This window comes from Ranitomeya variabilis, unplaced genomic scaffold (assembly GCF_051348905.1).
Source record: "Ranitomeya variabilis isolate aRanVar5 unplaced genomic scaffold, aRanVar5.hap1 Scaffold_81, whole genome shotgun sequence".
In the NCBI taxonomy this organism is placed as follows: domain Eukaryota; kingdom Metazoa; phylum Chordata; class Amphibia; order Anura; family Dendrobatidae; genus Ranitomeya; species Ranitomeya variabilis.
In genome coordinates, this window is record NW_027508201.1 from 197,501 (window position 1) to 210,000 (window position 12,500).

The following is a 12,500-nucleotide window of genomic DNA, read 5'->3' on the forward strand; positions in this document are numbered from 1 at the left end:
ATGATAAAACCTCAGTCACATCTTCCAGTGGATCCCACATCCCCTCGCCCACTGCTGGGATCACACACGTCCTCCACCTGCAGAGCTGACAGCGCCTGTTCTCTCCCCCCAGACTCCTGAAGATCATGGACATGAAGCAGATAGGACGCAACTACTACAACCCGAGCGACGCCACCGAAGTCCGAGCCCACCGGTAACCAACAGAGCAGGGATTACATGGGACTGACCATGCTGTACCCATGGGAGCATGTAATGTATGTACACAGGGACTGCACCAGCAGAATAGTGAGTGCAGCTCTGGGGTATAATACAGGATGTAACTCAGGATCAGTAATGTAATGTATGCACACAGTGACTGCACCAGCAGAATAGTGAGTGCAGCTCTGGAGTATAATACAGGATGTAACTCAGGATCAGTAATGTAATGTATGCACACAGTGACTGCACCAGCAGAATAGTGAGTGCAGCTCTGGAGTATAATACAGGATATAACTCAGGATCAGTAATGTAATGTATGTACAGTGACTACAGCAGAATAGTGAGGGCAGCTCTGGAGTATGTATGTACACAGTGACTGCACCAGCAGAATAGTGAGTGCAGCTCTGGGGTATAATACAAGATGTAACTCAGGATCAGTAATGTATGTACACCGTGACTGCGCCAGCAGAATAGTGAGTGCAGCTCTGGAGTATAATACAGGATGTAACTCGGGATCAGTAATGTAATGTATGTACACGGTGACTGCACCAGCAGAATAGAGAGTGCAGCTCTGGAGGATAAGTAATGTATGTAGGCACAGAATCCTTCTGCTGTTTGCTGGCTCCCTGCTGTTGCCTGTAGGTGTCTGTACACACTGATGCTGTTACTTTTCTCCTCCATCTTCACCCTCCGTCCTGTCTCCTCTCCCATCAGACTCTCCATCTGGCCGGGGTTTTCCACCTCCATCCTCCAGTATGAGTCCAGCATCATGTTGAGCATTGATGTCAGCCATAAAGTCCTCAGGAACGAGACTGTGCACGACATCATGAGCAGCCTGTACTCCTCGTGTGGCCCTCAGAGGTTCCAGGACGCCTGCTGCAAGGAGCTGATCGGACAGATCGTCCTCACCAAGTAAGGCCTCTTTCACACTTCCGTCTTTTCTCTCCCGTCGAAATCCGTTGATTTTTGAAAAAATACAGGATCCAGCAAATTTTTCTACTGGATCCTGTTTTTTCCCATAGATTTGTATTAGCGACGAATTGTGATGGATGGCCATCCGTTTCATCCGTCGTGCACTCGATCCGTCGGTAAATCGCTGTCCGTTGAGCGGAGAAAACATTCAGAGGAACGTTTTTTCTGCACGTCGTAATATCAGGTCCTGCACTGTCCGGCGTTGGCTATAATGGAAGCCTATGGGTGCAGGATCCGTCACTGACTGTGAAAAGCAGGAATCCAGCGACGGTGCCGTCTTTTGAAACTGAGCATGCGTGGAAGAATTTCCAGTCAGGGAAATTCTCTCTCTCTCGCTCGCTCTCTTTCTTTTTATTATTGATGCTGCCTATGCAGAGGTCATTGCACGCAAGGCATTATTGAGAACGCCAGCTGCCGGGAGCATCGCGAGCATCCGTAACGCTGCGCGGGATGCCGGAAGGTGAGAATATTACGATTTTTTTTTTTCCCCCCAATTTATTTATTTTCATTTATTTTTAACCTAGGTTTTGTTTATGCGTTTTTTGCAGCGGAAAACCGCTGCGAAGACTCATACACAACAAGTGCGCATAGCCTCGACGGGTCCGTCAGGAAAAACAGGCCCAGTACACCCGTTATATACAATCTGCACAGGATCCGTCATTTCAACATATTGACGGATCCTGTGCAGATTGCAAAAACGGAAGCGTGAAAGAAGCCTAACAGCCGCCATGTGCCTCGTACTCGGCCGCTCTGTGGGCACCGGCGCCTCTAGAAGGAAACGGATCACCTGGGTACATTCTATTCCTTCACTTTTGGAACCAAATTTATGTAATTGACTCTTAATGATCAGCAGTTTTCATTTGTGTTTAATTTTTCTTCTCCTCAAAGATCCATAACTTTTTATTTTTTTATTTTTTTTACTTTCACTATCGCCATATTACATCTTGTTGTGTTGCGGGACGAGTTGTAGTTTTTAATTACACCATTAATTTTACACTATAATGTGCTGAAAAACGAAGTGTCATGACTTAAAAAAAAACGCAGAATTTTTTTTTTTTTTATTTTTGTTTTCTTATTGATTGTGTTCGTCGTATTAAAAAAATGACCCAATAACATTCTCCTTATTTGTACAGCTACAGCAATGCTAAACTTGTCTTTTTTAAGTAGGTAAAAAAAATATTTGAACTTTGTTTAAAAAAAAATGAAATAAATTAGTTTGACCATTTTCTGAGTCCTTTAATTTTTTTTTTCTTCTATCCATGGAGCGGTGTGAGGCTTTGATTTTTGTGTGGCGAGCTGTAGTTTTTGTCGATGCCACTTTAAGGTACATACAATGGTTTCTTCACATATTGTATTTTTAGGAAACTTGGATCTACTAAAAATCAGCAGTTCTGCCATTATTTTCTTTTACTTTACAGCGTTTAAATCATTCCTTCTTTTGTTACTGGTGATGATACTAAATATGATCTTATTTTATTTTTTAAAATTCTGTATTTTTGACCTAGGAAAACGTGATCATATTAGATTTTTTTTTTTTTTTTTTTAGAATATTTTTAATATATATATATATATATATATATATTTCTCCTTCGCCTCATTGGGGGACACAGGACCATGGGTTATGCTGCTGTCTCTAGGAGGCCGACACTAAGCTGAGACAAAAAAAGGTTAGCTCCTCCCCTGCAGTATACACCCTCATACCGGCTTCCAGACACCCAGTTCAAGCTTAGTGTCCGTAGGAGGCACACTGATTTTTATTCTCATGGATTTTTTCTTTTTAATCTATTCCGGACGAAGGGGGCGACGGATTCTTTCATGGTCCGATCTCCCCCGAACCAACAACAGGCGAGCACGGGAGTTTCACCTCACCGTATCCTCTCCTGCGACGTGGGAGCCACTGCCTGAGCTGATCTTTTTTGGGGCGACGGTTTTTTCCCTAGAAGGGCACCGTTCTCCCCACTTAGTCCAGACGAGCACTGGTGTTTTCCTCCAGTACCCTCTTCTGCAGCCAGGCCTTTTTATGCCGGACTGCCCTGTCCACCAGGTTTCACCCTCGGCTGTACAGAGGCACTAGTACCCGTGGCGTCCGTGCGATATTCCCTGCATCACCACTGCATGCGGCTGATTCAGGGGTGGACGGTTCCTCTCCACCCCCCGTTTCTGGGGCTGGTGGATGGAGGCTTCCCAACCCCTGCACCGTCCCTCTCTTCCACCCCAATTACCTCAGTCAGGGTAAGTGTCTCGGGGGTAGGGGGGGTGGTCACTGGTCCGGCGGTCCGGAGGGCTCCCCATGTCCTAGTGGCACTCCTTATTCTTGGGCCTCTTGATACCGCGGCCTTCAGCGGCAGCGCGCCAGGCCGATGGTACAAATTTAGTCCCCGGCTTCGGCCTAGACGGCCGGGGACCCGGCGCTTCCCGATAGGCTCCGCCCCCTTTTTTCGCGTCATCGCACGGCTCCGCCCACCTCTAGTGGCGCTTCTCGCTAGGCTCCGCCCCCTTTTCGCTAGGCTCCGCCCCCTTTTCGCGTCATCGCGCGGCTCCCCCCTTTTCCGCTAGGCTCCGCCCCCTTTTCGCGTCATCGCGTGGCTCCGCCCACCGGTCCTGGCGCTTCTCGCTGTGTGCGAGATCTTCCCCCAGGTCTCGGCGGCCATCTTGGATCTCATATGCACGCCGCAGCACCAGGTCTCCCAGCTGCAGCGTCCCCCACGTGCAGCTCTGTGCACGCCGGCTGTCGCCTAGTTCTCCTGCCGCCTCCCTCTTCCTCGTTGGGGCACAGGACCAGGGTAAGGAGACCGTCAGCTCTCTCCTGCAGTGTCGCTCTCGCTTCCCCTCCCAGGGAATCAGGCTAGCTTCTGGCATTAGTTTACACCATGTCTCAGTCTAAGACTAAGAAATCCGCAAAGGTGCATTCGACCTTTTTTTCTGCGTGTACCACCTGCCAGGCTCCACTTCCCCGCCCTCAAAGCTCTCCCCTCTGCTCTGCCTGCGATGCCCCATGTGCCCAGGAGCCCTCCACCGCCACCGACTCCGGTGTACCTAGCCCCCCCCCGTGGGTTGTTTCACTTTCGCAGTCCGTGGATTTTTTAGCCAACGCCATCAAATCCATTCAAAATCCTCCCGGGGAACGGGGCAATCCGTTACAGGTCCTAAGGGATCCCTACGTAGCAGGGGAATCGTCTACCAGCAGGGGCCGCTCTCCACTTAAAGAGGCACGGTCGTCCAGGAAACGGATCCGTACTACCTCTCCTGAGCGTTCACCTCGCCACTCAGTTTCTGGCAGCTCCACCTCTCGCTCACCCTCTTTGGGGGCTCGCAGCGTTCAAGACTCTGAACATGAGTCCGAGGTATCATTGGACCCGGAGGCTCCGGAGTTCAGAGCTACGGTTAACTCCCTCATTGTAGCAGTCAATCACGCGCTTAGGGTGGATGATGACCCTAATTCCGCTCCGGAACACGCGGTTTCTTTTACCAGAACCAAGCGTTCCCACAAGACTTTTGCCTCTCACCCAGCTTTTCTTGATATAGTCAAGCGTCACAGGGAGCGTCCAGATAAACGTTTCTCGGGTAAGAAGGATCTGGTATCGAAGTATCCCTTCTCAACAGATCTCGTGAAAGACTGGACGGATCCCCCTATAGTAGACCCTCCGGTCTCGCGCCTGGCCTCTAAAACACTTCTCTCAGTCCCGGACGGCGCTTCAATTAAGAGTCCCACTGAACGCCAGCTAGACTCCCTAGCTCGCTCAGTGTATGAGGCCTCAGGCTCTTCCCTGTCCCCCTCATTCGCCGCGGCTTGGGTGACTAAGGCAATGGTTTCCTGGGCGGATGCTCTAGCGAAATCTATTCACGAACAGGACCTCCCGTCTGAGATGGCGGACCTGGCTAAGCAGTTAGCCATGGCTAGTGATTATGTGATGTACGCATCTCTTGATGCGGCGAATTGCGCAGCATCGGCGGCCGCTAACGCCATCGCTATTAGAAGGACTCTTTGGCTCAGAGAGTGGCGCGCAGACTCCTCCTCTAAAAAATCTCTGATCTCTCTCCCTTTTCAAAGCGGGCGCCTTTTTGGCGAAAGGCTTGACCAGCTTATTTCCGACGCCACGGGAGGAAAGAGCAAGTTTCTTCCCCAACAGAGGCCCAAGGCGGCTTTCCAGCGTCAACCTTATTTTCGCTTTCGGTCCTTTCGTACCAGCCCAGCCTGGTCCAATCCTACCGGTCGCCCCAGATCGGACCGATCCGCTCGCACAGACAGAGACGTTCGCCCCTCCTTCAGGCCGATCCCTTCCTGGCGCGGAAAACCTAGGCAGCCCAGAACCAGAGGTTCCAGACCTCCCAGATTCCCGTCTCAATGACTCGGGAACGGCGCCAGTCGATACCACCAGAGTAGGCGGACGTCTACTCCTTTTTCAGCAGGCCTGGCTCTCCGTCGTTCAAGACGGATGGGTCAGGGACCTGGTATCGTCGGGCTACAAAATAGAGTTCTCCTCTCCTCCTCCAACCCGGTTTTTCCCCTCTCGTCTCCCCAGCTCGGGAGCTCAGTCTCGCGCCCTTCTTTCCGCTATCCACTCCCTCCGCCAGAGCGGGGTCATTGTTCCGGTCCCAGAACACGAGAGGTTCAAAGGTTTCTACTCAAACCTCTTCGTAGTGCCAAAAAAGGACGGAACAGTGCGCCCTATTTTGGATCTGAAACTCCTGAACAAGTGTGTAAGAGTCCGGCACTTCAGGATGGAATCACTCAGATCGGTCATCTCTTCGTTGGAAAGAGGGGAATTCTTGGCCTCGATAGACATCAAGGATGCCTATCTTCACATCCCGATTTTCCCGCCTCATCAAAGGTTCCTCCGCTTTGCCATTCTGAACGACCACTTCCAGTTCACGGCCTTACCCTTCGGTCTTGCCACAGCGCCCAGGGTATTCACCAAGGTCATGGCGGCTGTCATGGCCATCCTTCACTCGCGAGGAGTCGTCGTGTTACCTTACTTAGACGATCTCCTCATAAAGGGTCCGTCTTTCCAAACCTGCGAGTCAAGCGTCCACATTACCCTGGATTCTCTCTCGTGCCTGGGCTGGCTGATCAACTTGGACAAGTCCTCTCCCGTTCCTGCCCGTCGGATCTCCTTTCTGGGAATGATCCTGGACACTTCAAGGGGGCTGGTTTTGCTTCCTCGGTCCAAGGCTCAAGCGCTTCAGCAGGGAGCCCGAACGCTCCGTCATCTTCGCCCGCGAACCATTCGGTTCGCCATGAAGATCCTGGGAAAGATGGTTGCAGCAATCGAAGCGGTTCCTTTCGCTCAACTCCATCTCCGCCCCTTACAACAGGCTCTGCTGGACAACTGGGACAGGAGTCTCCCATCTCTCGACCGTCCTTGCCCGCTGTCTCCGCGGGTCAGACAATCCCTCATATGGTGGACCCTGGGTCCATCTCTTCTCCAGGGGAAGTCCTTCCTCCCGATCCGCTGGTTAGTGGTAACTACCGACGCCAGCCTCCTCGGCTGGGGGGCGGTGTTTCTTCATCACTCTGCCCAGGGCCGTTGGTTAGGTCGGGAATCCAGTCTCCCCATCAACATCCTGGAGATTCGGGCTATCAGACTTGCCCTGAGTCACTTTCACACCCTGCTTGCGGGTCACCCTATACGTGTCCAATCGGACAACGTCACGGCGGTGGCTTACATCAACCACCAGGGGGGTACCCGCAGCAGGGCGGCGATGCAGGAAGTCTCTCACATCCTTCGTTGGGCCGAAATCAACCATTCCATCATCTCCGCGGTGCACATTCCGGGAGTCGAGAACTGGGCGGCGGACTTCCTGAGCCGCCAGGGCCTTGCCTCGGGGGAGTGGGAACTCCACCCAGAGGTCTTTCGACAGATCTGTCTTCGCTGGGGGACCCCGGACGTGGATCTGATGGCGTCCAGATTGAACGCCAAGGTTCACAACTTTGTTGCTCATTCTCGGGATCCCCAGGCCATCGGAGTGGACGCGCTGATATTCCCGTGGCATCAGTTTCAGCTCCCATACGTGTTTCCTCCTCTTCCCTTACTGCCGAAGGTGATCCGAAAGATCAAGACGGAGGGAGTTCCGGTCATCCTGGTCGCTCCAGACTGGCCTCGTCGCGCGTGGTACGCGGAACTCGTCCAGCTCGTAGCCGACGTGCCCTTGCGGCTACCAGACCGCCCAGATCTACTTCGCCAGGGACCGATCTACCATCAGAGCTCAGGGGCCCTACGTTTAACGGCGTGGCTGTTGAAACCTGGATTCTAACTCGTGCCGGTTTCTCTCAGCAGGTCATTCCCACCATGTTAAGTGCTCGTAAGGCGTCTTCCGCCTCCATTTACCACCGCGTCTGGAAAACCTTCTTCTCATGGTGCAGGCTCCGAGGGCTTCCTCCGCTCGTTTTCTCTATCCCTTGCATCTTGAATTTCCTTCAGTCCGGTCTTGACTCCGGTTTGGCACTCAGTTCCCTCAAAGGCCAGGTCTCAGCGTTATCCGTGCTGTTTCAGCGCAGGATCGCCGCCAACCTCCAAGTCAAGACCTTCATCCAGGGAGTCTCCCATGTGGTTCCCCCTTATAGGATGCCGATAGAAACCTGGGATCTCAACTTGGTCCTGGGGGTTCTTCAGGAACCCCCGTTCGAACCCCTTCAAGACGTTTCGCTCTCTGTCCTCTCTTGGAAGGTTGCCTTCCTGGTAGCGGTGACGTCCATCAGAAGGGTTTCAGAGCTCGCCGCCTTGTCCTGCCGGGCACCGTTTCTAGCCTTTCATCAGGACAAAGTGGTCTTACGCCCTTCTCCGGCTTTTCTTCCGAAGGTGGTCTCGTCGTTTCATCTTAACGAGGACATCATCCTCCCTTCTTTTTGCCCGCAGCCCAAGCATAGGGTCGAGAAGGCTCTCCATACTCTAGACGTCGTACGGGCCCTCAGAAGGTACTTCTCCAGAACGGCTCATTTCAGAAAATCGGATGCCCTTTTCGTGCTCCCTGAGGGTCACAGAAAGGGTTTGGCTGCGTCTAAATCCACGATAGCCAGATGGATTCGATCTGCTATCCAGGAATCCTATCGGGTCAGGGGCAGCCCTATCCCGGCGGGGATTAGAGCACACTCCACTCGGTCGATGGGTGCTTCCTGGGCCATCCGGCACCAGGCAACAGCGGAGCAGGTTTGCAAGGCCGCAACGTGGTCCAGCCTGCATACGTTCACAAAGCATTACAATGTCCACATCCAATCCTCTGCGGACGCGGCCCTTGGCAGGCGTATTCTGCAAGCGGCTGTTGCGCATTTGTAGTCAGATGGTGCACGGAGTTACTTGGTTGTATTGTTTCCCTCCCAGGGACTGCTTTGGGACGTCCCATGGTCCTGTGTCCCCCAATGAGGCGAAGGAGAAATAGGGATTTTTGTGTGTACTCACCGTAAAATCCTTTTCTCCGAGCCATTCATTGGGGGACACAGCACCCACCCTGGTAGCCTTGCGGCTCGTTACATTTTTTGGTCTTTGACTGTTTGTTTGACATGTTATATTCTAATGTTTCTTCATATTTTATTGTTATTATCCTACTGCTTTTGCACTGAACTGGGTGTCTGGAAGCCGGTATGAGGGTGTATACTGCAGGGGAGGAGCTAACCTTTTTTTGTCTCAGCTTAGTGTCAGCCTCCTAGAGACAGCAGCATAACCCATGGTCCTGTGTCCCCCAATGAATGGCTCGGAGAAAAGGATTTTACGGTGAGTACACACAAAAATCCCTATATATATATATATATATATATATATATATATATATAATTTATTTTTAATTTCTGCTAAAGAGCGTGAAATTGCGATTTGTTTGATCACTTATTCTTTACTGAATTCTTAATTTCACTGATCAACGCTGCTTTTTGTGCAGGTACAACAATAAAACCTACCGTATAGACGAGATCGCCTGGAACATGACTCCAGCGTCCACCTTCAAGAAGGCAGACGGAAGCGAGATCAGCTTTGTGGACTACTATAAGAACGTAAGACCTGCTGGGAATAATGAGAACTGGGAGCCTTGAGTGCGAAACCTCAGGAAACCTGTTTTGTTTTTTTTTCATTTTTAATTTCGTTATTAAATACAATTGAAAAAAAAATTCTTTAAAAAAAACCCTTGGATTGTCCACAACTCGTATTGCTGATTTATCCTTGGAGTTGGACACCTGACACCAACAACGATTTGCTGTTTTCAGCTCCCGTAGCGACTGTGTACAAAGAAAGATTTTGGATACTTGTTGTAAAATCTGTTTCTTGGAACCTTCTTTTGGGGACACAGGAAACCATGAGTGTAAGCTGCTGACACTGTGCAGAATAAAGCTTACTCCTCCCCAGCAGTATTTACCCACCAGCTGGGAGAGAACCAACCAGTTTGGGAGAAAACTGGGGGAAAGGGGTTAAAGTAGATTACCCTAAATGTAACCCACAATGGCTCAAATAGGGAGCGGGTGTCTTGTCCCCTAATGAAGGCTCAGAGAAAAAGATTTTACGGAAAGTACCCAAAATCTTCTTTTCTCTATTGCTTCATTGGGGGACACCGTAAACCATAGGATATCATAAAGCAGTCCTTAGTGTGGGAAGAGACAGGTATTCAAAAATGTAAGGTTGGTCCACTGCTGCAGGAGGGACGTCCCTAATCCAGATTGGTGATCGCTAAAGAATAGACGAGAACCGTGTAGCACTAGGAGAAGGTGTGGACTGAAGACGAGGAAGCGATCTAACAGCCCGTGAAACTCCCACTGTTGTGATCCTAAGTGGAATAGGTCTTTACCTCACTCTGTTCCTGGCAAGATCCTGATTGAAAATAGACAATGGGAGGAAAAAAGTATGAAATGCCTAGAGAAGGAAGGGAGGTAACGGCTTTACAAGGAAGGAGTGCAACCAGGCTCAGGACCCTTTGCAACCAGACATATAATAATAATAATAATCTTTAATATAGCGCTAACATATTCCGCAGCACTTTACAGTTTACACACAGTATCATCACTGTCCCCGATGGGGCTCACAATCTAAATTCCCTATCAGTATGTCTTTGGAATGTGGGAGGAAACCAGAGAACCCGGAGGAAACCCACGCAAACAGGGAGAGAACATACAAACTCCTTGCAGATGTTGTCCTTGGTGGGATTGAATCCAGAACCCCAGTGCTGCAAGGCTGCAGTGCTAACCACTGACCCACCGTGCTGCTCTGGCGGGAAAACGGTGGACGCCTTGCTATGATTTAGTTAAACACCCTGGTTGGAGAGACCCAGCGGCCTTATAGTCTGCTGCCTCTGTGTCCTGACGCAAACTAAGGGGCCGAGAAATCTGGAGGATGAAGAAGGGCCCATGAGATGAGCAGGACTGAGAAAAGGAACATTGAGTTCAGTTCAAAGAACACCAGATTGTCTTGTTTAGTGTTCCGCTCTGGATATAAGTCACGGCTCATGCGGATAAGGTGGACCCTGAACTTCGAAGGGTTGGTCGAAGGGAAGATTCTTGGTCTTTAAAAGTGTCCCTGGGCTGTAAGCTCCTCGTATACAGCTCTGCAAGCTGAGTAAAAGTATCCATGGACACAGCCTACCACCGATAGGCAAAGTGATTGGCTCCTCCCGGTCAGATTTGCTTCACCCAAGGGGGTAGAAAGTAAGGTACGATCTGGGGACGGACCATCGTGTTCCTTGCAATGAAAGGAAAGAGTTGTTTCAATGTCAACTGAATTTGGTGAACACGCTGAAGAAGAGGGGAAGAGGCAGGGAGATGGACACCGAAGAGACAATATCACTAGAAGGACCGAAGACTCTTCTCCATGGGCGCCAAGGTCTTTCCATGGTAAAATTCCACACAGGTGAAATAGGCGTGATAACGTCTACAAGGGAGTAGTAACAACCGCTCGTCTGAAGGGAAGGCTCTGAAGAGAAGATCCTTCCCTGTCTCTGGAGATGGAAACTACTGGTCACGTTGTAAGCAGAAAAGAACCAGCTTAAGGACGAGCTCTCACGTCCTGATAGGCAAAGTTCTCTCGGCGAATGAGATTCATCAAGAGACACAGCCTTAATGTGGTCCTTGCCTAGTATGGTGGTCCCAGGCTGCGGCATCAGATGCTTCATCTTGAAGCATATGGAAACAGTCGGTCCGTCACAGTACGAGATAGGTGACGGCCCTGGAAGGATGGAAAAAGGTGAATACCTGAATGCAGGAATGTGAAACCAGAGATACAGTTGTGCTCAGAAGTTTACACACCAGCAGAATTTTTGATTTATTGGCCTTTTTACAGAGAATATGAATGATAACACCAAAACATTTCCTCCACTCATGGTCAGTGGTTGGGTGAAGCCATTTACTGTGAGACTACTGTGTTTTCTCTTTTTAAATCATAATGACAACCCAAAACATCCACATGACCCTGATCAAAAGTTCACATACCCCATTTCATATTACGGTGTGTTGTCCCCTCTAACATCAATGACAGCTTGAAGTCTTTTGTGGTAGTTGTGGATGAGGTTCTTTATGTTCTCAAATGGTAAAGCTGCCCACTCTTCTTGGCAAAAAGCCTCCAGTTCCTGTAAATGGATGATGATGGAGCAGAGGGGATCCAGACGTGGAGCTGGATTGTGCTCGCTTCCTGGGCCTATGTGAGGTCTGTCATGACTGCATGCTTCTGAAACTTGTAGGGAAATGATCAGAGCTGCAGGGACGGAGGATTAATCAGTCAGATGTGTGGAGACCTCTGCCAACGACTAAGGCTAGTTTCACACTAGCGTTAACTGCAATACGTCGCAAATGCGTCGTTTTTGCGAAACGCCGCATCCAGCAAAAGTTTTTGCTGGATACGATTTTTCGCCATAGAGTTTCATTAGCGACGCATTTGCGACGCCTTTCCAAACGGTCAATGCGTTTGGCGGCGTTTGGGCGTATGGTAGTGGTCCGTCGGGAGAAAAAAACGTTACATGTAACGTTTTTTGCTCCCGACGGTCCGCTTTTTCCGACTGCGCATGCGCAGTCGGAACTCCGCCCCCACCTCCCCGCACTTCCCCGCACATCACAATGGGGCAGCGGATGCGTGGGAAATATGCATCCGCTGCCCCCGTTGTGCGGCGGAGACCACACTAGCGTCGGGAACGTCGGCCCGACGCGCAGCGACGGGTTGTTCCCGACGCTAGTGTGAAAGTAGCCTTAGATGCCTTGGTCAGGTCTCTACTACGAGAGATTGGGAGGCAACCTACTTGGAGGAGGGGGTACGCTGTTATCCCTGGCAGTGGGGGGTTCCTGAGAGACTTTCATGTTTGGGTTCCTGCAGTCAATGCAAGGACCAATTCCATAAAGACACTAATAGGCCGGTGTCACACTAGCG

At 50.5% G+C, this 12,500-nt stretch overlaps 1 protein-coding gene across 2 annotated transcripts in view; it reads left to right on the plus strand.

Moving 5' to 3' along the window:
• Positions 1-12,500, plus strand: part of LOC143792829 (piwi-like protein 1) — a 73,791-nt gene that overhangs the window by 18,963 nt on the left and 42,328 nt on the right. For both annotated transcript variants that reach the window (XM_077279345.1, XM_077279346.1), the window contains exons 7-9: positions 113-193; positions 913-1,110; positions 9,043-9,154. In XM_077279345.1, the coding sequence (XP_077135460.1) occupies positions 113-193; positions 913-1,110; positions 9,043-9,154 (391 nt within the window). The remainder of the gene's footprint in view (positions 1-112; positions 194-912; positions 1,111-9,042; positions 9,155-12,500) is intronic.